This window comes from Protomyctophum bolini (assembly GCF_963924005.1).
Source record: "Protomyctophum bolini genome assembly, chromosome: 6".
NCBI classification, from domain to species: Eukaryota; Metazoa; Chordata; class Actinopteri; order Myctophiformes; family Myctophidae; genus Protomyctophum; species Protomyctophum bolini.
Window position 1 is genome coordinate 24,533,856 of NC_137867.1, and position 23,969 is coordinate 24,557,824.

At 41.6% G+C, this 23,969-nt stretch overlaps 2 protein-coding genes across 6 annotated transcripts; one reads left to right on the forward strand and one right to left on the reverse strand.

Moving 5' to 3' along the window:
* Positions 1–83: 83 nt before the first annotated feature.
* On the reverse strand, positions 84–8,455 carry tctn2 (tectonic family member 2). 2 transcript variants are annotated; one of them, XM_080765978.1, is made up of 18 exons: positions 8,311–8,455; positions 8,036–8,152; positions 7,766–7,827; positions 6,660–6,861; positions 6,458–6,558; positions 6,152–6,351; positions 5,283–5,403; positions 5,042–5,198; positions 4,248–4,331; positions 3,996–4,115; positions 3,811–3,885; positions 3,032–3,130; positions 2,802–2,916; positions 2,622–2,725; positions 2,307–2,454; positions 2,044–2,187; positions 1,829–1,917; positions 84–1,727 (listed from the first exon to the last, which is right to left on the reverse strand). In XM_080765978.1, the coding sequence occupies exons 1-18, from the start codon at positions 8,402–8,404 to the stop codon at positions 1,606–1,608; spliced, it is 2,154 nt and encodes a 717-aa protein (XP_080622104.1). In that variant the 5' UTR covers positions 8,405–8,455; the 3' UTR covers positions 84–1,605. The 2 variants fall into 2 exon arrangements, with proteins under 2 accessions (XP_080622104.1, XP_080622103.1); XM_080765977.1 differs by having other exon boundaries at positions 7,757–7,827.
* Positions 8,456–8,838: 383 nt separating this feature from the next.
* LOC308317737 (tRNA (32-2'-O)-methyltransferase regulator THADA) lies at positions 8,839–22,886 on the forward strand. 4 transcript variants are annotated; one of them, XM_080767009.1, is made up of 31 exons: positions 8,839–9,034; positions 9,132–9,312; positions 9,418–9,504; positions 10,220–10,244; positions 10,352–10,500; positions 10,632–10,754; positions 11,210–11,330; positions 11,978–12,123; positions 12,217–12,301; positions 12,412–12,548; positions 12,638–12,835; positions 12,968–13,697; positions 13,776–13,928; positions 14,019–14,128; positions 14,213–14,373; positions 14,468–14,640; positions 14,755–14,925; positions 15,788–15,930; positions 16,047–16,184; positions 16,290–16,394; positions 16,498–16,698; positions 16,837–16,987; positions 17,135–17,384; positions 18,415–18,648; positions 19,287–19,491; positions 19,986–20,174; positions 20,974–21,224; positions 21,339–21,509; positions 21,594–21,860; positions 21,954–22,156; positions 22,562–22,886. In XM_080767009.1, the coding sequence occupies exons 1-31, from the start codon at positions 8,922–8,924 to the stop codon at positions 22,807–22,809; spliced, it is 5,619 nt and encodes a 1,872-aa protein (XP_080623135.1). In that variant the 5' UTR covers positions 8,839–8,921; the 3' UTR covers positions 22,810–22,886. The 4 variants fall into 4 exon arrangements, 3 of the variants coding, with proteins under 3 accessions (XP_080623135.1, XP_080623136.1, XP_080623137.1); XM_080767010.1 differs by having other exon boundaries at positions 8,839–9,021; XR_013964296.1 differs by lacking the exons at positions 21,954–22,156; positions 22,562–22,886 and having other exon boundaries at positions 20,974–21,243; positions 21,594–21,730.
* Positions 22,887–23,969: the final 1,083 nt, after the last annotated feature.

Sequence of the window (23,969 nt, forward strand, 5' to 3'; positions counted from 1 at the left end):
ATTGGCCAATCACAACCGCCCCTGGATTCTGCGCATACCGCCCAAAGGATGAAAAAAAAAGAAAGCACAAATTTACATTCAGCAACATATTTTTATTTACACTATAATACATCATATTAAGTATCCTCTGAAATGAAATTGTCCACAGGGCAATACAACACTCCCTTATCCCTGTCTCCAGTGGTGGAAACCGTGGAATGTAACTGTAAAGTACATTTACCGGTACTTAAGTACTGTACTTAAAGGACAACTTTAGTTTTTTTCAACCAAGGTTCATGTTTTAGGTTATTAGACAAAGATGAGTGTTATTTTTTTTCTCCATTTGCTGCATTCTTTCGTTTTAGGGATTTTAGCTGTTTTTGACAGGGGGGCTGGGGCATTCGAGCAAAAACACCAAATATTATAGCGATTTATTTTTTTATTATTTACTATATAGTCCTACTAGACCCCAAGAAATTACATCTGGCCACAAAAGATCACAGGATTTACTGAATGTGTCAACCTGAGATATTGAGCCTATGACACAGTGTGGCTCCCCCCAGTAGGCCTCCTTCACATTCAGTAGATCCTGTGATCTTCTGTGGCCAGATGTAATTTATTGAGGTCTAGTAGGACTATAGTAAATAATAATAAAAAATCGCTATAAAATGTTATAATTTTGGTGCAACACCACCATGCAGAACCATTGCGGCTCGAGATGACGTGCCTGGTGCTGTGAGACTGGTGCAACGCACATGTCCTGGACCTGGTGAGAGCAGGAATGGACCTGGTGAGACGTAGGAGGGGCTAGGACAGGAGTCAACCCACAGAGCCTATAGTCCGTCCACGCAGCAGTTCCTTTCACTCCCAGTTCCGGCAGAGTAGTTCCGGAGGATCGGATTGTGTGGCCCTGTCTTTCCCTAAATGGGACTGATCGAGGGTAGCTACTGGGACGTAAGTCGGGACTTGATCACCTGGGTCACCTGAGTGAGGGGTATGATGTTGAGAGACCCGAAACTCCGATGACCTTAGGATAGATCACTGACGATACGTCCCAGGTGCATCCATGCGATGTATTCTGTTTTTTGTAGATTTGGATTAACATTACAAAACTCCTATATAAATTTCTGCCATTTTCAAATGGCCGAAATGCAATGCAACATCACACTGTGAGCTTGTAGATCGGCTATTTTTAAATGTTTTTTTGCGGCTTTCACCTTTATTTTATATTTTTTATAGAGGGACAGACAGTAGACTGACGAAAAGAGAGATGGGGGGGTGAGATGCAGTAAAGGCAGTCAGGATCGGGAGTCGACCTGCAGCACACTGCCAGACTCAGGCTACCGGCCAAGGTGCCTGGACCGCTGAGCCACGGCCCAGACCTAGATCGGATATTTTCAAAAGATTTGTGTACATTTGAAAACTTGAAATGGACCATTCTGCAAATGAGTACTGGACTTTTACTTGCAACAGGGTCATTCTATATTGCACAATGAATACTTTTACTTAAAAAACATGAATACTTTTTCCACCACTGCCTGTCTCTCATCTTGATCAGGAGGACCTACAGTATGTCAAATAAATAAGCTCTACAGTGGGTCTTTAATTAATTAGAACTTGTATGTTTCAGTGAGAGGAATTGTTCCACGCCTGTCGGATTTGTCTCCATGGATTTCCAAGAAATGAGGCAGCAATGAAGAAGAACACTACGATGAGACCCTTGGCCAGTGACTGGGAATATGGCTCCCCTGAAAGAGGAAAAGAACAGATAAATCAGTAATGCTACTGCCATTATGCTATTTGGAACACCAATTCAACACAGCCTCTGGAGGACATATCAAAGTCTCACCTGTATAATATCTGGTGATGGGGAACGCTAGCTCAGGCCAGCACACATCATTTTTGTCACAATCATACTCAGTGAAGTTGATTTGAAACCTAGGAAAAAAATGAGGGGTCAAAGGGGGCAATACACCATCAGACAGCTCAAGGGGAAATTTACACAATTCAATGTAACTATTATATTAAGCTTTATTGCTAACTTTGTATCATTTGAGAGGGCACCTTGTTTTCGGTGGTCCAATGTTGATGGGGATGTCAGTGAAGGTGATTGAGGAGGTGACCGGGAATGACTGAGTCTCCATTTGGTTCATGCATGGAGAGGAGTCACCTCCTCCACACTCCATTCTCCAAGTAGACTCACTGTAACTGTAAAAGAGCCACTTAGAGAGACATAATCTTTCACCCATCTAATAATCCTAAATAGTCTTAACCATTTGTATCTGTTTGAGGAGAGGGCATATAGATTAATGAGCATTACAGTATACCTGACTTGAAGGCTGTGGATCTCCTTTTGATGAATACCATCTATCACCCCTGTGACAACACTGTTCACATGGATGTGCAAATGTGACGGAATCCCAGAGCATGAACTTGTGGAGTCTTCCGCAGGATTGCTTGAGTTCAGTGTTACAACTAGAATGTGTAGTGAGGTATTCAGAAAGGCATGATTAGATACTGAGACACATTTTACTCTTCTGTCACATCCGGGGGATGGGAAACTCCACCCTGACCCCCAAGTGTGAGATAATAGCCATTTTAAACGTATTTGTTTATACCATAAGTAATAATGATGTACTTACAGGTAATGTTTTCCCAGTCTGCCAGGCTTAGGGAATCTGGGTCTCCACTCTTTGCCACATGTGTGGCTGTAACCAGAGCGCCCTGGAGAGAGGCAACATTCTCTCTAAAAGAGACAAAAATATGACATTTTACACACATATAATGATGGCAATCAATCAAACTCAGACTCAGGGACTCACCTCAGAATGTTACATTGAGTCATATTCTGTAGGCTGACCGGTAGCAGACATCCTGCTGTTGAGTTCTCCCCATACAGAACTGGCCTAATCTCAGCAGTGTAACAGAGCCCACTTACTGTTGAAAAATGTAATTTACGTTTATACATAACACCACAACATATATATTATTTAATGATGTTATTGCTGCAACAATGCCAATATTTTCTTGGATGGAAGAAAAAATATTTTACCTGGCTTCCAAATATTGATTGATGTTCTCTCTATGAATCCTGTATTGTTCTCTGAAGTGTCCACAAATCCTCCAATAACAGGCCTTTCCACCTGATACCCTGAATATATAGATATATTATATATAAAATATTTGCCAGTAAACCAGTGGAAAACAAATAGATAAGTTAAGATGAACATACCGGTACCCCACCAATGCAAGACACGTTCAGTTTAGTGGTGGGAAATAAACTACTGCCAAACCTGTGTGCATCAGGGGGGCAGTCAGACAGATATTTTGTGAAGCCACCAAGGAAATCGGGATTTCCTGAAAGTTCATATAATGGCCTGTTGTGGCGCTGTCATTGGGCCCAAAACCCATAGCCCCATAGAAGTCCATGTATTTGGGCCCAACTTCACCTAGACTGTATTACCTTAATAAACATGGTCATGAATACTTTCTGCTTCCAGTCACTAGTTTAAAGTCTCATTTCTAAAGTCATAATATTTTTTTTGGAAAAAGATGGTCCTATTTATTAAAATAATTACCATAAAGTCATGTATGTTCTGAGGGGCGTGGCTACCGTTACAGTCTATGATCGGGATTCCCCACCCACTAGAGTCAAAATAAAAACCAACTAAGAAGAAGGGGGGAAGTCCCGCCTCGTTGTCTGGGCCAGCCAATGGGCCAGCTGGGCCCAAACGGATCTAGAAAGATGGCGATTTACAATACAAGGACGCTTTGTCCATATTTGATCTATGGTGTGCATAGATGCAGTATGGATTCTTAACTTGCACTAACCTGGGTTCCCTGAATTTTGCTGGCCTGTAAATTCTCCGTTCAGAAACACAGAAGAGTACTGTGTAGTCAAATGCACTGTTGAAAAGACAAGAGTACAACAAATTAGGTCAGTATTCATCAAACATAACACTATAATGTTTTAATGTGTTATAATAAGTTGCCAAAACTTAGTTGGAGACCCTTACTACTATCATTGAAGGCGAAATTCCCAACAGTGCGCGTTAGCGTGATATTCATAAGGCTGTTTCCGTGCCAGAAGAGTTTGTAATCCAATGCCACGGTCACATTCTCACAAAAGTACATCTCTTCATCAGCAACAAGTTATGTAATGACAGAATGTTTTGGGGAAAATAGAATAAATCAGAAACAATCTCATAACATTAAAGTTACTTAAATAAGTACTTAAAGTAATAGTAAATTTAGGGAAATATCCATACTTGTGGGAGCAGTAGGGTCTGTGCTCAAGACATAGTGACTAAGGTCACCAGCAACTTCATCCACCATGTCCACTGTAACCACACCTGAAATATATTCCACTAAAATATTAGGGACTTGATTGTAAATAGCAGAATGTGAATGATTGCAAATGGTGCAATCATTGCACATCATAACCACATGAAACCATGCGTTCCTACTCTGCATTTAATATCCATAATGTTTAATATGTACATGTGACTGTGAATCCAAAGTTTGCCACGAATGAATTGCAGGAATGCATGCTTATCTGAAGATGGCAATACGACTGAATCAAATTACAAAACAATACAAAAACCTCAGAAATTGCACTTCTCCTTACTAGGCCAACAATCGATAATTTTCTTTATTATTCTGTAAATTACTTTTCCATTAATCAAATAATCTTGAAGCGTGTTTAGATTTTTTAATTTGTATTCTTTATATCAATGAATATTAACTAATTCCAATAGATTTTTTTATAATCGATTGGTCTGATTAACCACTTGAAGCCAGTTGTATACTTTGCTCGTGCAAAAATAGCATAAATATCCCCTAGCATCTAATCCATTCAAATAGATGGCTGTTGACTAAATAATGCAACTGACCAACTGATCCAAAAGGCTACATAGAACTACAAAAGTAAACATAATCATTAACAAAATATACAAAAACACTGTTTTAAATCATGATCACATTGTGTACGTGGCCTTATTTTTAAATTGTCAAAGAAAGAAATATACAATTATTATGATTACCAAATAAAAACATACTGTACCTCCTTGACCATCCTTCACTTGAACCCTCAAATCAGTTGCCGTAGTCTGTAAAGGAGGTTGATATGGGCAGGAGCGGAGAAGGGTCACACAGCTTTCTTGGAAGTTTTTCAAGAATGCCACAGGAGCATTGTCTGTACACTGACCTAGGAGAGAATGCTGTGGACACACACACACACACACCTTGTAGGAATGTGGATTTCATACACCATAAAATAAAAATACAATAAAATAAAAACTAACCTGAGGTATAGTGAAGTATTGATCCTTTAAGGTGAAAATAGGACTTCCTTGGCGGTAGCCATCAGTGGAAATTGGTGCTGACAACACAGATGCTTGGAAGGAGGGCCCAGGGTTCGGTGTGCTGAATATATGTACATTTTATAGTTATTAGTAAATCTGGTAAATGGTGCTTTTATATAGCCCCATTATCCAAGGCGCTTTACACTGATTGTGCATTACATTCACCCATTCACACACACACACACACATTCATACACCGATGGCGGAAGAAACCATGCAAGGCACATCAGGAGCAATTAGGGGTTCAGTGTCTTGTTCAAGAACACCAACTCTGGGGGAGCCCGGGTTCGAACTGGCAGTCTTGCTGTTGCGATCCAGCCACTCTACCCCTGATCCACCGCCGCCTCTACATTGTAGTATTGAGTATTATGATCTCAGACCCATTTTCTTTTTTATTATACAATAATGATGTGAAACCAGCCTGTGACTGTAATTTATTACTATTTACTAAAACAAATATTTTTAATATCTGTGTATGGTTGGCAGACAACAAGCTGTCACTTCTCCAAGGCAAAACAGAGTCCATGCACTTTTGGTCAAATGCCAAGTTAAAACAAGAATTTAGGCTGCACACCAGATAATGAGCTATCTGGAGAAATGATGGCACTCAAAGTTATCTCCAAGGTAAATCAGGAATGTCACCTCTAGTGATTAATTACTTCTCGAAGGTTTGTGACACAAATAAGCTCCTGAGCTTTGTTGTGTTTATCCTTTTGACAATTTGACATTTGTCATGAAAGAACATGTTATTACATTATTAAATGTATATAATCATACAATGGATTAATATTGTTACATTTGTCTCTTACATAGTTTCGCCCTGATAAAAAAGTCCAAGGTATGGATTGTTTTCAGGTGGGGAGTTAACACATAGAAATGGAAACCAATCAGGGGAGTTTTCAGCTGATTGTGCCGAGCACTGATAGTCTGGAGTAGGAGATATGTTCCCACCAAACGGCCCAGAGAAACAGTGGGATTCAAATAGCTTCAAATCATCAAGGGAGCAGTCCTGTGAAGGCAAATTCAAACATAACATGAACAAATACAATGTAAACGGTCCAAAAATGTTTTTTAGCTATTATTTCAGAATATGTAATTATGTGGAAGTCAAATACCGTGTCACAACAACAGCGTGTATCACATGCTGTGGGAGTAAGGTCACAGGGACAGGAGCCCAGCGGATGGTACACTTGATTGGGTATTACTGCTTTCTTATCTGAAATAAAGAGTGCCATTTTTGGTTTAGCATTGTTAGCTAGACATAACCTTTAACCACTAAATGATTAAAGTTCAGTGTAAAAGATGTATTGGACTTACCAGACAGAGGGCTAGAGGGAAGCAAAAGGGAATAGATCTTGACCTGGATGAGTAGTAAGGCCTGAGGTGTGCCTCCACGACAGGCAGACAACTGAAGAGTCTCCAAAACACAAAGTGGTTTGGGACAGCAGTCTGAATGGGTCTCATTATCACCACACAAATCCAGACTTCGGTTCAATCTGAGATTGACCCGTGCTATGGTCTGAGGCCCCAAAGAGGAGACAAAGATGGCAGCATTAGGAAACTCACTTCTACTGTCAGTACTGTATGTAAAAGTTGACATAACAATAGCAAAAGTGTTTGTTCAATAACAGTCGTCTCCTTGTCTCTCCAGCTCTCTAGTAATGGATACCAATTGTATCCTATCAGGAGAGAGAACTCATAAAGGATACAGAATAAAAAAGTGAAATTGCAAGTAATTTAACAAAATAAAATGAGCAGACACATTTTGAAACGGAACATTAAAAATATAAGCTGGAAGACAAACTGCTGCCCCCGTACCACATTGCCCCTGTTACTTAGGATGGGTTAAAAGCAGATAACTCATTTCACTGTGAATGCAAAATAAATATACCATATATTAATTATTATTATTATTATTATATTAAACTGCTACAGAGCGGACAGTGAGGTTATATCTTCCCTTCTTCTCTGGAATCCTGCCTCAAAGCAGACCAGAGGTAGAAAACTGTCGTTCCCTGATGTCATCGCTAGGGACACAGGCATCAGTAAGCAGGAACAGAGGGTTGGCAATGAAGGACCGGGAAGACTGGCGTAAATTCGTAATATTGTGAAATCCACGATCTCGACCGCGGTTGAAAAATGATGATGATGATTATATTAAATGGAGACCCCTTATCCTGAACAAATACTCTTATACTGTACATCATGTGTGTGTGTGTGTGTGTGTGTGTGTGTGTGTGTGTGTGTGTGTGTGTGGGGCATTATATACAGTATGCCACATACATACACTTACAGAACTTATATAAATGTATAGAACATAAAGATCTTTTAAAACATTTTTCTTTTCTTCATTTTTGTTAACCACTTTGATTATAATTTTTAACCACTTTCTTTAATTAATTAATGCTTCTTACCTTTCCCACCTGTTCCATTGTGACATTCCACTGCGTTGTCTCCTCTACACATGATGGTGGTGAAAGGTTTCCTGTAAATTGTAGCTAAACTCAGCAAATCAACTGACATCTTGATGTGTGACAACCCTTTTGTAGGCTATTTTGTATTTCTTCTTTTAGAAAGAAGGGAGAAATAATGCCCGTGTTCTTACGTTAATTTCGTTAATTTCCCAATGTTTTTTTTCTAGATGAGAGGCACAAATTTCTCTAGACTAGGGTGCGTTATCTTAATTTATCTACCTGTGGTATTGGATGGCGATGTAGTCCTAAGCTTCAGAGATATGTCCTGCGACGCGTTTCCGAGCAAGAATGTTGTGATCGTGGATCCAGTAGCAATTAGATAAGAAGGCTGAAAAACTGTAAAAATAAGTTCACTTTAATTATTGCAATATTTGTATAGATTTGTATCGATCGAAATGTGTTAAAGACAAGAAGGATTATCACATTCGCAAGCTATCGCGTCGTCTAAGCTTTTTGGCATTCATTTGAAAATTAAGTATAAAATTAGACCTTACCGAGGGTACTTTCCGTATGCAAGAAGAAGAAAAACAACACTAAAACGCACATACAACGAAAATAAGTGTTAGGAGAACAGTATGCTTTAGCCATTTGTTCATTTCAGGGAGCCGCCATAGCCTATTTGTAAACTTGTTTGGGCTGCCTGTCTTGGCAACGAATCCTGAACCAATCACAATCTAGAGGAATGCTTGTTCTCTTGGACCCATAAGAAACACGCTGACAGTCTAAAGATAAATAGAGACACCAGCTGGCTTGGGGTTGTATTACAACATGGTAAAACACTTACTTCACATTTCATTTAATTTAATAATTAATTAACATGTCATATCATATTCCGCGTCTCTATTGACTCTTCTATAAAGGTATTTGTTCTAGAGGCTATGGAATTTTCTAGGCTACGCACAGTCGCACACGACCACACTGCCACAAGATGGCAGCAACCCCCTGTTGTTCTAGTTATATGACCGTTTCACGTAGTAGAAGAATAGAAGATTTGGTCACACGAGTTCTGCGAGGAACAAGCCACAAGGTACCATTACTTTTGAAAACGTGTACACTGTGACTGTACAGTAACAACAGCCAGGCTATTTGGAATTTAAAGGGAAAGATGTTGTCGACTGAAGATCTGATGGCGAGTCTGCAAGACGGCATAATCACAACAGCCACAGATGTCAGCAAAACCCTCGAACTCCTTGTCATTAAACTTGGTGAATGTTCCAGGTGGGGTATACAATATTTACAGCTGGGCATAGGCCAATATCATATCCTGTCAATTTATAAAGGCCCGAATGAATGTGACATGCTTAACGTTTAACAGGAGTGGTGTGAAGAGATGCAAGGAGAGATGTTTGGAGGAGGCCACTCAGCTGTTGAGAAAGATACCAGAGGCAGAGCTACATTCTTTGGATAAGAGTCACCTGCTGCTTCTAGTGAAGCTCCTCATCTCCATGCAATTACAAATGATTAACATCTCTACAGCCAGTCGTAAACTGGACCAGGTCAGGCTTAGATTCTAGAATGTATTGTAGATTTGCTCTGGTTAGATTTATTGTGTAGCTTAGTCAACAAAGTGCATCTTAATGAGTCTCCATTTCCTTTTGCAGATGTTGAAACATCTGGCTAAGGTGGATCACCAACTAGTTTTTAAAGAAACCTATATCTGTTTGCACTCCATAGTCTGCATTGATCAGGTACCGAAAATTCAGTTCATCCTTGTTTGTCAAATCTATTCATCATTGCATTGGCGTTAACTTTCACCTAGCCGCAACTTGCAACTATAGATTTTTTAAAATAATGGGATGAATCTAGAGTTGCAATACCCTCCATTGACTCCCTACTCATCCAATTTGCGTTTGCGATCTCCTTGTATTAAACAACGTTAAACTCACCAACATTGCAGCTCTAGGCCAAGCTTGAATTATCCTCTTTCAATCTGCCGAGCTTTTGTTTAATAAAAATCCACGTAGACATATTCTGAGCTAAGAAATTCTGTGCAGGTGATTCTTTTTCTAAGTGTTGCAGTTTGGAAGTTGCCTCCTCCATTATGTGCAAATTTGAAACGCGTGGTACACGGGGCCGTTCAGTGACGTACGACGAGTGCTTCCAAACTCCAGCACTTAGAAAAATAATCACCTGCACAGAATTTCTTGACAGAAAGTAGCTCATAACATGTCTACGGTGGATTTTTATGGAACAAAAGCTCGGCAGAAAAAGGGTAATTCAAGCTTGGCCTAGAGCTGCAATGTTGGTGGGTTTAACGTTGTTTAATACAAGCAGATCGCAAATGCAATTTGGATGAGTAGGGAGTCAATGGAGGGTATTGCAACTCTACTGTAGATTCATCCCATTATAAAAAAAATCTAGAGTTGCAAATTGTGGCTAACTTTCACCATGTTTTCTTTTCAGATATCAATTGAGGATCTGCAGAGAGGTTGGTGTAGGTTTATGATGATGATTAGGTTATGTATAATATTGCTGTTTGTAAATATAATTGCATTCATAATTAACTTTACAACTACATGACTTTAACATTTTCAGCCTGCATGTTCCTGGAGGACAGCACTATTGGCCGTACTGTGTGGCAAGAAATCTACCCCTCCTTGTTAAAAAAGCTGGCTGAGCTGTTCCCTGTTATACTACAAGAGGAAACATTGAGAAATGGACCCATGTGCTATGCTGCAGTTAAGGTAGTTAATACACAGCAACTGTATGAAAATGAAAAGGTTTGAGAACCACCGCTACTATGTCACAAGTGACTGAGTAGAGTATTTGTCACAGGTGATTGTTGTTACTGATGTGAAACCTGTGATCTCCATAGGTTTGTTTGCAGGTGTTTCAGCTCTTGCCTGGTGAGGTAGCTCCTCTGGTGTGGGTAAAGGAACAGGGGAGTCCAGCAGTCCAGAGTATCCTGCTGGCCCTCATGGACATAATCCTGGGAAAGGTCTGTCTTAAGCCAGACATAGAACCCATCCATGTCACTTCAGCTTTTAACCATTATGTTATACTTCTATTGAGAATTAGCAGATATACAAGCTCATACAGTCACAAACTTCTGATGTGGATCTGGTATTTTTGAAAAACCATGAAAACGTGTGCAAATCTTTGAATATAATATTCTTTCCCAGTGAACATTTTTAACTCAAATCTTTGCTTCTTGATGGTCCCTGGAACAACATATTTTGAGATAGAGGTCGAGGGCCAACTATATATAATTCTACGGTTTCTTGACATGAAAAAGTTTGACCACTGATATAGAAACCTAGGTTTCCTATAGAATAGGATTTAAGAAGACATTTGTAGAACCTGGTCTCAGGTCTCATGGGTTAACTTGAAGTATCGACTGTTGCCTTACTAGATTTCTTCTCAGTGCCTCTGTTCTGTGTGTTTGCATTGCAGTGCTCCAATAGGGACACGCGGCTGTTGGCAGGTACCGCTGTGGCCATGCTGATCAACACGGCACCAGACAGTGCAGCAGGAGGAGAGGCAGCTTGTAGTCTGCTGCAGGTCTCTCGTTTAGGTACAAAACTATCAGCATGTTTACATTATGAAAATCAGTGACATTGAGATGTAGTGCTCCATTTACTACATCCATGGAAACTAAGTTCATGCAAATTGTATTGGATATTATTTTGAGTAAGGTTGAGTATCATTCTTTTTTTTCTGAGTATTCTGAACGTATTTTTTTCTAAATATATTTTTTATCCCACGATTTTGTAACCCATTTTTCACCCCTGTGTCAATCATCTACTGTGATCCTGGGCTCTACACACCCTCCGCCAACCTGGGGAGAGCAACGGACTTAACTCATGCTTCCTTCATGCTTGAGTGTCCAAGTTGCTGGTTGGACGTAGCGCGTGAAAGGAACACGTTATTCCAACCAGTTCCTTTCCCCTCCATCAGGCGCCCCGGCTGGCCAGGGGGAGGCAGTTTAGAGACCAGGATTACGGCATGTTTTTTGTGAGGGTACCTACCCTAGGGGACACGGGGAGAACATGCAAACTCCACACAGAATTCTGAACGTATTGTAGAATATTATATCTGAGCAAATACATTGAGTTTGTGTCATCCCTGTTCTATAAGCGCCCAAAGGGAAGAAAATACTTGAATCTGCTGAGATAGACCAATGTGAGGATTCATGATATTGATATATAATGCATCTGTTAGGTCCTTGGATGCTAACTGTTGGTGAGCTTTGCGTGCAGTGCAACTCTATTGGGCAAGATGGAGTAGACAGGCTAGCTGTGAGTAGGGGGCTATTGACCTGCAGCCGGGGCCAGATCCTGCTCAGTTCCCGTGTGGACACTACAGAGGTATATCCAAATCATTCAAACTGTTTCCAAGTATAGCATTCTTGACGTTTTATCTCTTCATCAATGGAATAAAAAATATATTTTCTATTCCAGTTGTGTTTACTCCTGGGAGGTTTGTTTCCTCTCATCTCTGCTCTGTGTGAGGAGAAGTCGGGCTGTCACTACTATGTGTTTGAAGGTGAGAATATAATATATATGTACATTGTACAGTTGATTTAGTCATGTGCACTGTGCATAATTGTATACTGTACAATTTGTTTTTAACTGTTAGGACTGTTGTCATTACAGCATTGATACTATGGTTGAAAAAAGTGAAAGAGAGTCTGGCTGACATCCTGGACATGACAGGTGTTCGCCTACTAGCTGAAGACTGCAGTCTACAATCGGAGCTAGTTAAAGTTATCTGGGATAATGCAGAGAGCCCAGTGAGTGTGAATGACTTTGTAGATTGCTCTAAATAAAAAAATGTCCTGTGGTAAAATCATCATTATTAAATTGAGCTATTTTATGGCAGGTGGATGGGGTGCAAGAGTTTGTGCACTGTGCCTTTTGTCTTTTGTTGGAGATCTATGAGATGGACTGTCAACGATTTGGAGACGAAAAGAAAAGTCTTTATTCTGCTCTACTTCAACGTGTAATCAAACTCCCTTGGGAGGCAAAAGCCAAATATTCGCCTCTTTGTGCTCTACTCCCATACTTGGGTACTGACATGGTGAGTTAAATAGTTTTCTTTACTACAATGTAGACAGAATGACCAATAGAAGGACAAAATAGACCTTTATTTCATTTGGGAAATTCAGATGCGATAATGCCGACTTTGACTCACGTCTCCTCAACAACACAGGTGCTGGATAGATATACTGAAATTCCCAATCATCTCCTGAAGTGCCTCTCCACCAATCATCTGTCACCATGTGCCTCTGAGCTTTACAAATGCCTGATCCAGCAGCAGAGGAGGGAATTGTGTGATGCCCCACCAAAGGATTCCCCACCCACTGAGCTGTATCTTGCCAATCAGTGGGCATTGCGTTGGAGGTCTACCCTTCTTGAGGCTTTGACCTCTGAGGTGACCCTTCTTCAGAACAACAGCTCAAGCCACATATTACCCTGCACCTTACGAGTGTTCCCTTCTGCTGCAGAACCTCTTTTGGCCTTTTTAGAGCCGGCCACCCCAGGCCACCTCCATGCCTGGGCCTGCATCATGAGTTCCTGCCGGGCCACATGTGGTGTTTCACATTTGGCACTCCAAGGTGACTCAGCCCTGTTGACCCTCCAGTTGGCTCTCGGGACTGCAGATGACAAAGTCCGTCTTGCTGCCCTCAATGTCCTGTGTTGTTCACCAAAGACAAAGGATGCACCAACTTCAGAGGAGCTGTCCCTGATGAGGTCATTTATTACTCAAAATATGAATTGTGACTCCTCACCTTTCCGGCAACATTTACAGGCACGAGTAAAGAGGTTCCTGGTTCGTATCAGAGACTGCTGCCTGGCCAATATCAAAGGACCAAGGGGCCAAAACAATGGAGATACCAGCTTTGCCAAGGAAGCAGAGCTGTTACTGAGCCAGGGAATTGGTGAGAGAAATAAAAACGTACTTGCATAATAAAGCTGTTCTTTGGGACAGGTTGATGGAGAATTCTTATTTTGTTTAGGATTTGTGGATTGGTTGGGCCAGCTCCCATATTCCTATCTGGCACCAGGACACAGTTATCAGAGGAAGAAGACTGTATTGCTGCTGCTTTCTGCAGTTCTGGAAACCTGTACAGACACGTGGAGTCCAGACAAAAAGAAGGGGCAGCCTCCAGGTTCGTTTAAGAGCCGGAATGGAAAATCATACATTACTAGTGTGGCTTTTATATGATGTACTAACAATCTTCATGAAACTGTTTTTGCAGTGAACATGGCAACTCTTATTAATTGGGCCAGGCAAAGAGGACTGTGGAACTTCTTCTGCAGATCAAAACAGTTGGTCCTCATTGGCTGTTTAGAAGATTCAACCAATGAGGTACTAGTGCTTCACAATCCATGTTTAGAATTTAAAAAACAGATGTATGGAATGATAACTTTTAAACGCTTTAATCTTTTCCAGATCCGAGAGCTCTCTGCAGGGTTGCTGTTGAGATTCTTCCCACTCAGTTTTTCAGATGACATCACCCCTGTGTTGTTCAGGCGAACCAAGCAGCTCCTCTGTAGTCCTCGGGTACAGGAGGCTCAGATGGGAGCCCTGATGATGAAGGTGCTTCTCCAGAAGTAAGCTTCACTTCCAGCGTATGCAGTGTTCTCAGAATAAAGTATTCTGCTGTGCTAGTGAGGGCTAAGCTTTTGTGAACTCTTTGATCTGTAGATCTCAAGGCCAGTGTCAGGATCTCTGGATAAACAGTAATTATGTTGATGACAACAGTTTAAGTGACCCCAGGGCCTCTGGCATGGCCAGATACCTTGTGAATGAACTGGCGCAGCACTACCTGGCTGCTAAGGCTGATCTGATGCTCGCTGCAAGGACCAAACCTATACATGGTGAGTCCTGAGCTCATAATCACATGGCAGCCATTTCACACTCATGCCATATTCTTACAGATTTCCATTCTTAAGATACAGTGTAAGACTGTGTTGTTATGAATTGTGTTCCAGGTATTTTGAGTGCCCTTGAGAGGTGTTTGCTTGAGGTGCCCGGCGTTCTGTGTGACGTCATCGACAATAAGTTGACCGTTGAGCTACTGGGTCTGCTGGAGAACACGTCTCTGCTTCTGCTTGGTGTACTGTATGGGTGTACTGCCCAGGACAACACTGTTGACCAGAATGGTAATGTCTGTCTGTCCGTCCGTCCTTCCATCCATCCATCCATCCATCCATCCATCCATCCATCTATCTTCAACTGCTTATCTGAAGTCTAGCAGAGAATCCCAGACATCCCTTTCCATGGCCATGTTAGCAAACTGACTGGGGCACTCCCAGGCCAGCATGGAGATATGCTCTGCTTGGGCCTCGGTCCACGTTCAAGGTTGTTAAAGGTCTGCGTCGTTAATTCTTCCCAGCTGTGTGTGTCTGGAAAGCTACCTTGGGAAGGCGACCAGAAGGTCCTTACTACACGCCGAACAACCTCAAATGTGTCCTTTCTACGGAAAGGACTCAGTTGAGGTGCATCCCTCACAGATGACTGAGCATCTCACCCTACCCCTAAGGACGATGTTAGCCACCTAAATGAAATACAAATAAAAACATGTTTTGGTACAATAGTATCTGCAATTTTTGGTATCCAAATTTTGCTTCCCAGATTGGTTGGTACATAATCCACATTTCATGACCCTAGATGAATTCATGATTCAGCTATCTCTTCATCACACAGTGTGTTACGGTGAATGCAATACTGTTCCCGCTGCTCCGATTCTCTGGCTTCATGCTTCCCTCACTCGAGAACAAAACCCTGAGATACTTACTTGTGTGTGTGTGTGTGTGTGTGTGTGTGTGTGTGTGTGTGTGTGTGTGTGTGTAAAAGTATTGACTTGTGGAGATTGTGACAAAATGGGACTATTATAAGCCTTTGTTACAGAGCTTACGGTATTTATCCCTGTAGCTACCAGGTTAGCTTGTAAAAATCAGTTGGTGGATTTGATGGGAATGTGAGTATGGACTATTACCCTTAAATCACTACATTCTTTGACAGATGTGCCCCCATCTTTCTGTGACATGGGGAATGCAATCAGTTCTCTGATAGCCCAAGCGGATGTAGAGAGCCGTGGAGAGGAGTGTGTTCTGCTGTCTGAAGAACACAGCTTGGTTCTAACCTGCTGCTGGGTAACACTCAAGGTAAAATAGAAGTGCATGCCAATTATAAGCTATAGATATTATTGAAACACCATCTGACACCACAGATATGAATCCTTCCTGTATTGTAGATAAATGTATTTTCTATTCTTCTCTAGGAAATAGGTTTTTTTTTAGGATCTCTAGTGGAGAGAATACTTGCTGAATCCAAAACAGCTCTGTCACTCCTAACCGTGGAGGAGCTAAATAGGGCATCAAAAGTATTCAAAGACATTCTGCTCAAATGTCGCCATTGGGTAAGAAAGATGGACTCGTCCAGCCCAAGGCATAGATACAGTAGATCACTTCAACACTTTTCATCCTCATCCTGTAAAAACAACAAATGTGGTTCTCTCCACCAGGGGGCAGTGGAAGGTTGCTGTGTGGGCTTCACCAAATTATGTGCCTCTCTCTTGAGCAGTAACAATCTGGAGTTTAGGGACATCCCGGCCCAAATTCTGAAACAAGTAAGCTGTCAAAGGTGTCCCCATGGGTTATTTAACGATCCACCCTTCAGTCTGCTGCTTGGCAGGTTAATTTCATCCTTCCTCTCTGATTTCCACCTTCCAGGGGCTGCATGTTTTGCAGTCTCCACGCTGTACATCAGTAACACGGCGAGCGGCGGGGCTTCCCATGCTTATCCTGTGTGTAGTGTCTGCAGAGGAGGCTAGCAAATCCCGGCCCCTGCTGGCCCACAGCATACACACCTTATTGGAGACAGCTAGAACTCCTCTACCTCATAACTGGGACCAAACACTGGACCTGCCTCAGGTAAAAATGGCATGGATGAAATATAAGAAATACAAAATAAATATGGTCACATTCCTATACATACAAAGAGAGACACGCATATAAATAGTAATACACGTGTTTGACAGACATATCCTCTCCAATCTCCATTGTACCTAGGTGAGTGCAGTCCACACTCTGCAGGCTTTGGTGCGTGGCTCTGGACTGGGAGTGGCCATCCTTCAGTTTGCCCCAGATATAGCTATCCTGTCCCTCACTCTGCTCAGTTCTCCTTGCTGGGCGATGAGGAATGCTGCCCTACAGTTGTACAGTAAGACGTTCATTAACCTGGGTGTGTCTGGAGCATGAGTTGGAGCTACAGTTTCTAATACGATAAACATTATGTTTTTATTTGATGTACCCACCCTTTTTACTTTCTAGTCAGATTCTGATGTTCATCGAACTCACTTTATTGTAGGTTCTCTATGCTCACGAATGGTTGGCCAGCAGCCTGGGGGTGAGGAAGGCTCTATGCTGCAAGCCATGTCTCCCCCTGCCTTCTTCATCCACTACCCTGGACTGCAGCCCTTCCTTCTGCAAGAGCTAAAGGGGGCAGCACAAGACCTCCAGGGAACACCCGGGGAGGCCAGGCTATACCTCCACCCTTCCCTCTACCCTGTCCTCACATTATTAGCCAAACTCCAGCCTGGCATCCCAGACATAACAGGGTGATTGTTGTTTGCACATAATTATGTAACTTGCGTGCTGATGGCTAGGTCATCCTTTAGTTTACTCTTCTGTATATATTTTTTAATTAGGCAAGGTAGGTCTTAATTTATCTTAATATAAATCTAATCTTAAATTAGTCAGCTGTTGCACCTTGTCTCCTCACTGTCTCATGGGTTAATAACCAACATAGTACAACTCGTCTCCCCTAGTCTGGGTTCCAGACTGATTCGTTGATTTGTAGTGACAATACAAATCCACGGAAGGCAGAGAATCAGGCTGGAACCCAGGCTACATCTCCCCATCCATCCGGCACACAGAGGCACAACTAAATCACTGAGACCAAATACGGTACCAAAGATAAGGCACCGATTAACACAATGAGCATCAAAATGATAAATCATAATTAGCAATAATAAGGATTCATAATTTTGATTACAATATTAAGCGAAATAATTGTCATTGTCATTTTAAGATTTGAGCTATTTTGGAAGGAGGTAGGGTTCGCACACCATTCTTTTGGCAAAGGATTACTTTATTGAAAAAATGACAACTTCCGATCTTAATGGATCTTCAAAGTCAAAGTCAAAAGTCAAAGTCGTACGATTGGTCACACACGTTCCCGCAGTGAAATTTGTTCCCCGCATTTGACCCATCTCTTGGAGCAGTGAGCCGCAGCCGTGCCGCGCTCGGGAATCATTTGATTTGCTGATTTGACCCCCCAATCCAACCCATTGATGCTGAGTGCCAAGTAGGGAGGCATTGGGTCCCATTTTTACAGTCTTTGGTATGACCCGGCCGGGGATCCATGTTTTTTTCAATAAAGTAATCCTTTACCAAAAGAATGGTGTGCGGGCCTCCTTCCATGATTGCCGTTTTGGCCCTGCACCCACTGTTGAGGCGCGTGTAAATAGGTATGCTCTAACATCTGAGCTATTTCTCATGACTATTATTGTATTGTATTGCATAATCCTCTCATGACTGACATGGCTTGGCCTGGCATTTGTATCTCGTCTGGTCTTTCTTTCCCAGAGCTCTGTCAGACTTCCTGGCTCCTTTACTCCATTTGGCTGCCAGCCCCATCTATAGTGTCAGAGTGATGTCCTCCAAGGCCTTGGTTGCCATGACTCCTCCGTCAGAATACATGAACAGCATCCTCCAATTGACAGCTGAGCTGCTCTGCTCCCAGAAAACTTGTCACAACCGACTCCATGGACAGCTATTACAGATCAAAGCCATTCTAGACAGAGCTCTAAGCACAGACAGGTAAGAACACATTAGAAATGGTATAGTATTAGTCCGGCAGCCTACAGCCTTCTTTTGTTTAAAGTGGGAAATTTGGTATATAGTCTTTTTTTATTGGCCTACAATAGTCTATATATGTATGTAATCATGAATCCACTTGCTGACCGGCTGTTAGTATTGGGCAATCCTTTTATCCTACCATTAACATGTATTTTTTTTTGCTTTAAGTAGCATGTGACATGGGTTTTTCATGATTCTGAATCCATTCCAAGCATTATTTTTGCACAAAATACACTTGGACTAAAAGCAGCCATAGCCACTTGCCCAAATGTGCCCAAAATGTGCTGACCTCATCACATTTGTCATGATGTCTCTTTATCTCAAAGCCGATATCAGGAAACAACCAGTGTACTGCAGCTTTCAGGTGGTATTTTAGCCAAAACATTTTCTCCAAGAGAGGAAAATACTCTTACAAAACAAAGACAGCGCTATCAGAACTGGCTGCTACTAACAGAGCACGAGGCTCCGACTTTAACAATCTGACATGACATGATTTCAGACCATGGTGGCATGATAAAATGGCACATGTTGACTACGTGTTGTTGAATGGCAGATTCATGAAAAAAATAATCCATGAAACGCTGTGTCATTATTTGTAGGGCCGCTTCAGCTGATCTGTGTGAGGTGGTAAGCAGAGTGGAAGCCTTGTTGTGGCTGTCGACTGGGGCTCAGCACTGTCCCATGGTGAGAGAGGCCTACCTTGGAGTAGCACACTCACTGAGAAGATACTGCTCTGAGGCCTTCCTGCACAATATCAGTGACACACTTCGGCGTGAGCTACATACACCACAGCATAGACTTCAGGTATACTTTGCTATACTTGACTCTCTTCATCACACACACGCGCAGCCACGCACATACACACAAACCACAGATTCAGTGGTGTGCCAGACTTTGTTGATTGCATGCGTACACACAGGCGCACGTGTGCGCGAATGCACACATGCAATGGACTAGCATTAACCTTTATAACGTATTTTTTCCATGTTCAGACAAATCCTTCCACGACAGCATATTCAGTCTTGCGAGATTAAAAGATAAATACACAAAGGCAACATGTGGCAACAGAGTACTACATTGTTGTTTTGTCACAAATGCTAAGATGTTCATAAAACCAGTCGGTCAGTGCTATGAATTTACGTTCTGCGGCACACCCTGGATTCATTCCTCGGGCATATTTCCAAATGCACAAAATGGGTAATGGGGTGGCACCTGGACACACCACAAACACACACACACACACCACAGATTTTGAACAAACCACAGATTTTGATAAACCCCTTATGTCAACCCTACAGGTTGGGTCATCGTCGTTCCATCAAAAAGCCATTCACTTTTTGTGTGCAGACATAATGCAGGCATGTCAAATATGGGAAGGTTTTTCTACAGCAAGCCCTGATTTGAAGTTCACACTGGTCACTTATGTGATTGATGGGTGTGACTTACAAGAGGCTAGTTTGCAACAGGTGATCCAGAGAGTACTGCAGGTAAGACATGATTCCTTCTGCAAAAGCCTGTTTTCAAAACCCGTCCAACAGCTTTCAGCACAACATGACTTTGCTAGAACACTATAAGGAAATTAAAGAAGCAAAGATAGGCTTGAATATAATGCTATTTGAGTTAAATCAGCCTGGAGATCTTATTCTCCCATTCCACAAGAAATGGGTGTGTGTGTGTGTGTGTGTGTGTGTAAGCTATTATATTCTATCATTTTGAATACTTGAACCTATACAGTTAAGGTCTTTCTTTCTGTGCTGTGTCATAAAGTTGTTATTGGCTCACCTGTACAAGCAAACTGCAGCATTCTATGCATTCTCTGCATTGTGTAATGATACCTTTATAGCTATATCACCTTTTGTTTTGGGCTTTAAATTCCACTAGGATTAGTCACCCTTTATCAGAAGATACCCGTTTTAGAAAGATATACTGCATGTTGCCCAGATTGACATTTCAGTTACATTTGGGTCAAATATGTAATTTTATTACACTTACTGGTAAGTGATTGTATACTAGGTTATGTACAATATGTAAATGTATTTCAGAAAACATACAGTGCTCATTCTGTTATAATAGCGTGAGCCTGTGAGGATATAGAACTAAGAACTGAAATACATTTTGCACTTGTTATAACATTGCTTTTGAAAGTGCTGTATTGTTATTCAACCAGGATATAATCTGGTTGTGCCCTGTGGGTGAATATACCCTTTCAGATGTTCCCCCTAATCAATTGCAGTCATGATGTATGGATACAATGTCCATGGTCAGTGATGTGTTCTCTCTGCCCAGCTCAACCTGAGGGAGGCACTGTTGGGTCACAGTGTGGAGTACCGTAGGACCTACCTAGCAGCCCTGGTAGCAGTGATGACCTCTGCATGTCAGTCCGTCTTACCCCAACATTCTTCTATGTCAACTGTGTTGGATGAACCAATCCTGCTGGAATGCCTAGAGTTGTTGCTCGGTCACATGGAAGACCAGAAGTGTGGACCAGAGTTCCTGTCCTGTGTCCTTTGTGCTACCAGCCTGCTGCTTTCCCAGAGGTTTGCCTCTCCATTTGATGTACGTCATTGTTTCCTACTTCTGTGTGGAAACAAATTCCTTTGAGACAATCAACTCCACCTTCCTAATTTCTTTCTTATCTGTACGTACATCAGCCTTCAGATATCCATGTTCCAGCGCTTGTGCAGCATGTTGGAGGTCCACCGGGACCCAGCAGCTCCTGAAGCTCTCAGGATGGCTTGTGCTCAGGCTCTGTGTCTGGCTGGAGCTCCTTTAATGACACGAGCCCTGACAGAGAACCACACATTCCTAGCTATCAACACCAGGTACTGAGGTGTAAAATCGTGTCTCATGAGTCATGATCTCTGTGCTGCATCCTTTGATAAATGCGTCTATTTTGTATTGTGCAGGTTGATCAACACAGCCATTTGCCTGTTGCAGGATGAGAGCCAGCAGGTAAGGATGAAGGCAGCTTGTTTCACTTCCATGCTCTACCATGCCAGAAGAGGAGCAGGCCAGAGAAACATATACCTCATGCAGGTTAATCAGGCAGTGCCCTTCTTGTTGGATCTGCTAGTGGACAAATACTGGGATAGTCCTGGGACATTGGAGGTGCTGCTTTGTCATCTGCCTGAGCCTAACCTTGGAACTGTTTTGAAAGAAGCCAATGAGATGGGGTGAGTTACCTCATCCAGTCTGTACTCTCATTTAGACAACATTCATATTATGTCAGATTCTTCTTATATTGCTTAATTGTTATTTTTCAACAGGTGTGCCAGTCTGTATGAGCAAGATCAAGCCAATATGTTTGCAGAGCCCTCCGTGTTGTCTGCTTGTCTGCTTCCTTACCTGCTGCAGATTGCAAACAAATACTGTCAGTCTGCTGCCTTGGCAGAGAGCCTCAGATTGTGGGCAGAGGAAAATGTTGCACAGATCCTAGAGAACCTTGCAGTCTGCAAAGACTTTGAACCAGGTAAATAAATGCCTTAATTTAACCACTTAAACCCTATATAAAATCACCAAGCGACATATGTGATATGAGGGCAATTTTCTAGCTTTTGTTTCAGTACGGTCTGAAAATCAACTTGCAAAGACTTGAAACTTGCATGAGACAGCATAGTGACAATTCTGTCACCATTATATTTTGTCAATGTTAAACAATTTTTTCTTCTTTTCTTTCTTTGTTACAAACGCTAGTATGCTTTGAAAAATAGTCAGCAATAATGTCTTATTTACAGTGAGATGTAGCCAATGTGCTAAACATGCCAAACCACTGGTATGGTCCTTTGTTATACTGTAGATATGAATACGGAAATGTAAATCATAATCAGTCTATAAGCAGCTATGTTACACAGTACATGTTCTTTATTCTCTGTAGGTGAGACCCTGAACCCGGCATGGCTGGCACTTCTTGTGGATTCAAATTTCCATGGCACCCTATGTGGTGTCTTGACCAGGGCTGCTTTCCTTCTCAGGCTGTTGGATATTTCTGATGATGTACGATACCTTTGTGACCCTTTGACCCTACAGACAAATGTGCAAGATATTTTAAATCGGCTCGGTCAGAATGGGGTCCAGTTTTCTGATGTCTTTACTGCTGCTGTGGCTGGAGACTTGCCAGTTTAAGGAAATGGAGTATGTGCCTCCATTCCATTTTTGTATGCTCAGTGCTCAATGAATAAAGCTATCTTATGTTGATATCAGATGTGTCTGGATGTTCCAGGAAAGCCTATGGAATCTATAACAACCAGAATGGGTCCTGGTACTGTACAGCTGCTGATTCTGCAGTACAGTAGCTCTGGACATAGATGACTTATGTAAGAGACCACTGACTGTAGACAGCTGAATTCATGATCACATTACCTGTCCTAAACTGATGAGAGGCATATTTGTCACTAGTACAAGCTATGTATGCAGAGTTGGGGACATGGTTATATGAGAGCTGTACTATACAGTGTACTGATCTGAAAGGCTCTGTTTTGTCACAATACTCAAGTATAAGAGCACACACACACACACACACACACAGATGAAACTCAGTAAGACTTGGCAAAGAGAGAGTGAGATTATATATATATATATATATATATATATATATATATATATATATATATATATATATATATATATATATATATATCTCTGCCAAGTCTTACTGAGTTTCATCTGCACAATCACCACCAATAACAGTCCAGAAAAATATATTGATGCAATGCAACAGCCTCTGGAGAGATGAGTGGCTTGGTGCCCACTAGGGAATGTTAAGGTTTACTGTAATGATCCATTAGAGGTATTCTGCTGGGATAAGTGTCCATTTTCCAACTGCATAAAGGCTGAAGATGATTGACTGGCCATGATAGCAAGCTGGTGGTTGCTCTGCAACAGACCACCCACTACAGAAGGCTGACCTCATCATAATGTCCCAAACAGTTATTTTGTTTGAGAAGTGCACCCATTAGTATCAGGCAAACCTTTAATGCAAGGGAACAGAACGTTTATCACACTCATTTATTCTATTTTTTTTATCCCAATGCCTCCCAAAGAAATGTAGAAAAACATGCTGGTTTGTCACGGTCATTTTTGTGTTAACATAGTGGAAGTTTCTTTGAAATTATGTAAAAAAGGGAAAACTTGATATTTTTTGCGACTTGTCCTTGACAATTTGTTCACAGAAATAACAAAGTTATTTAGTAATTAGTAATTTAGTAGAAGCATGCTTTTACCATTTGTTCCTTATAGTTTCATTACGAATCACATGTAGGCTATGTTCAAGGTTGTGCTTTATT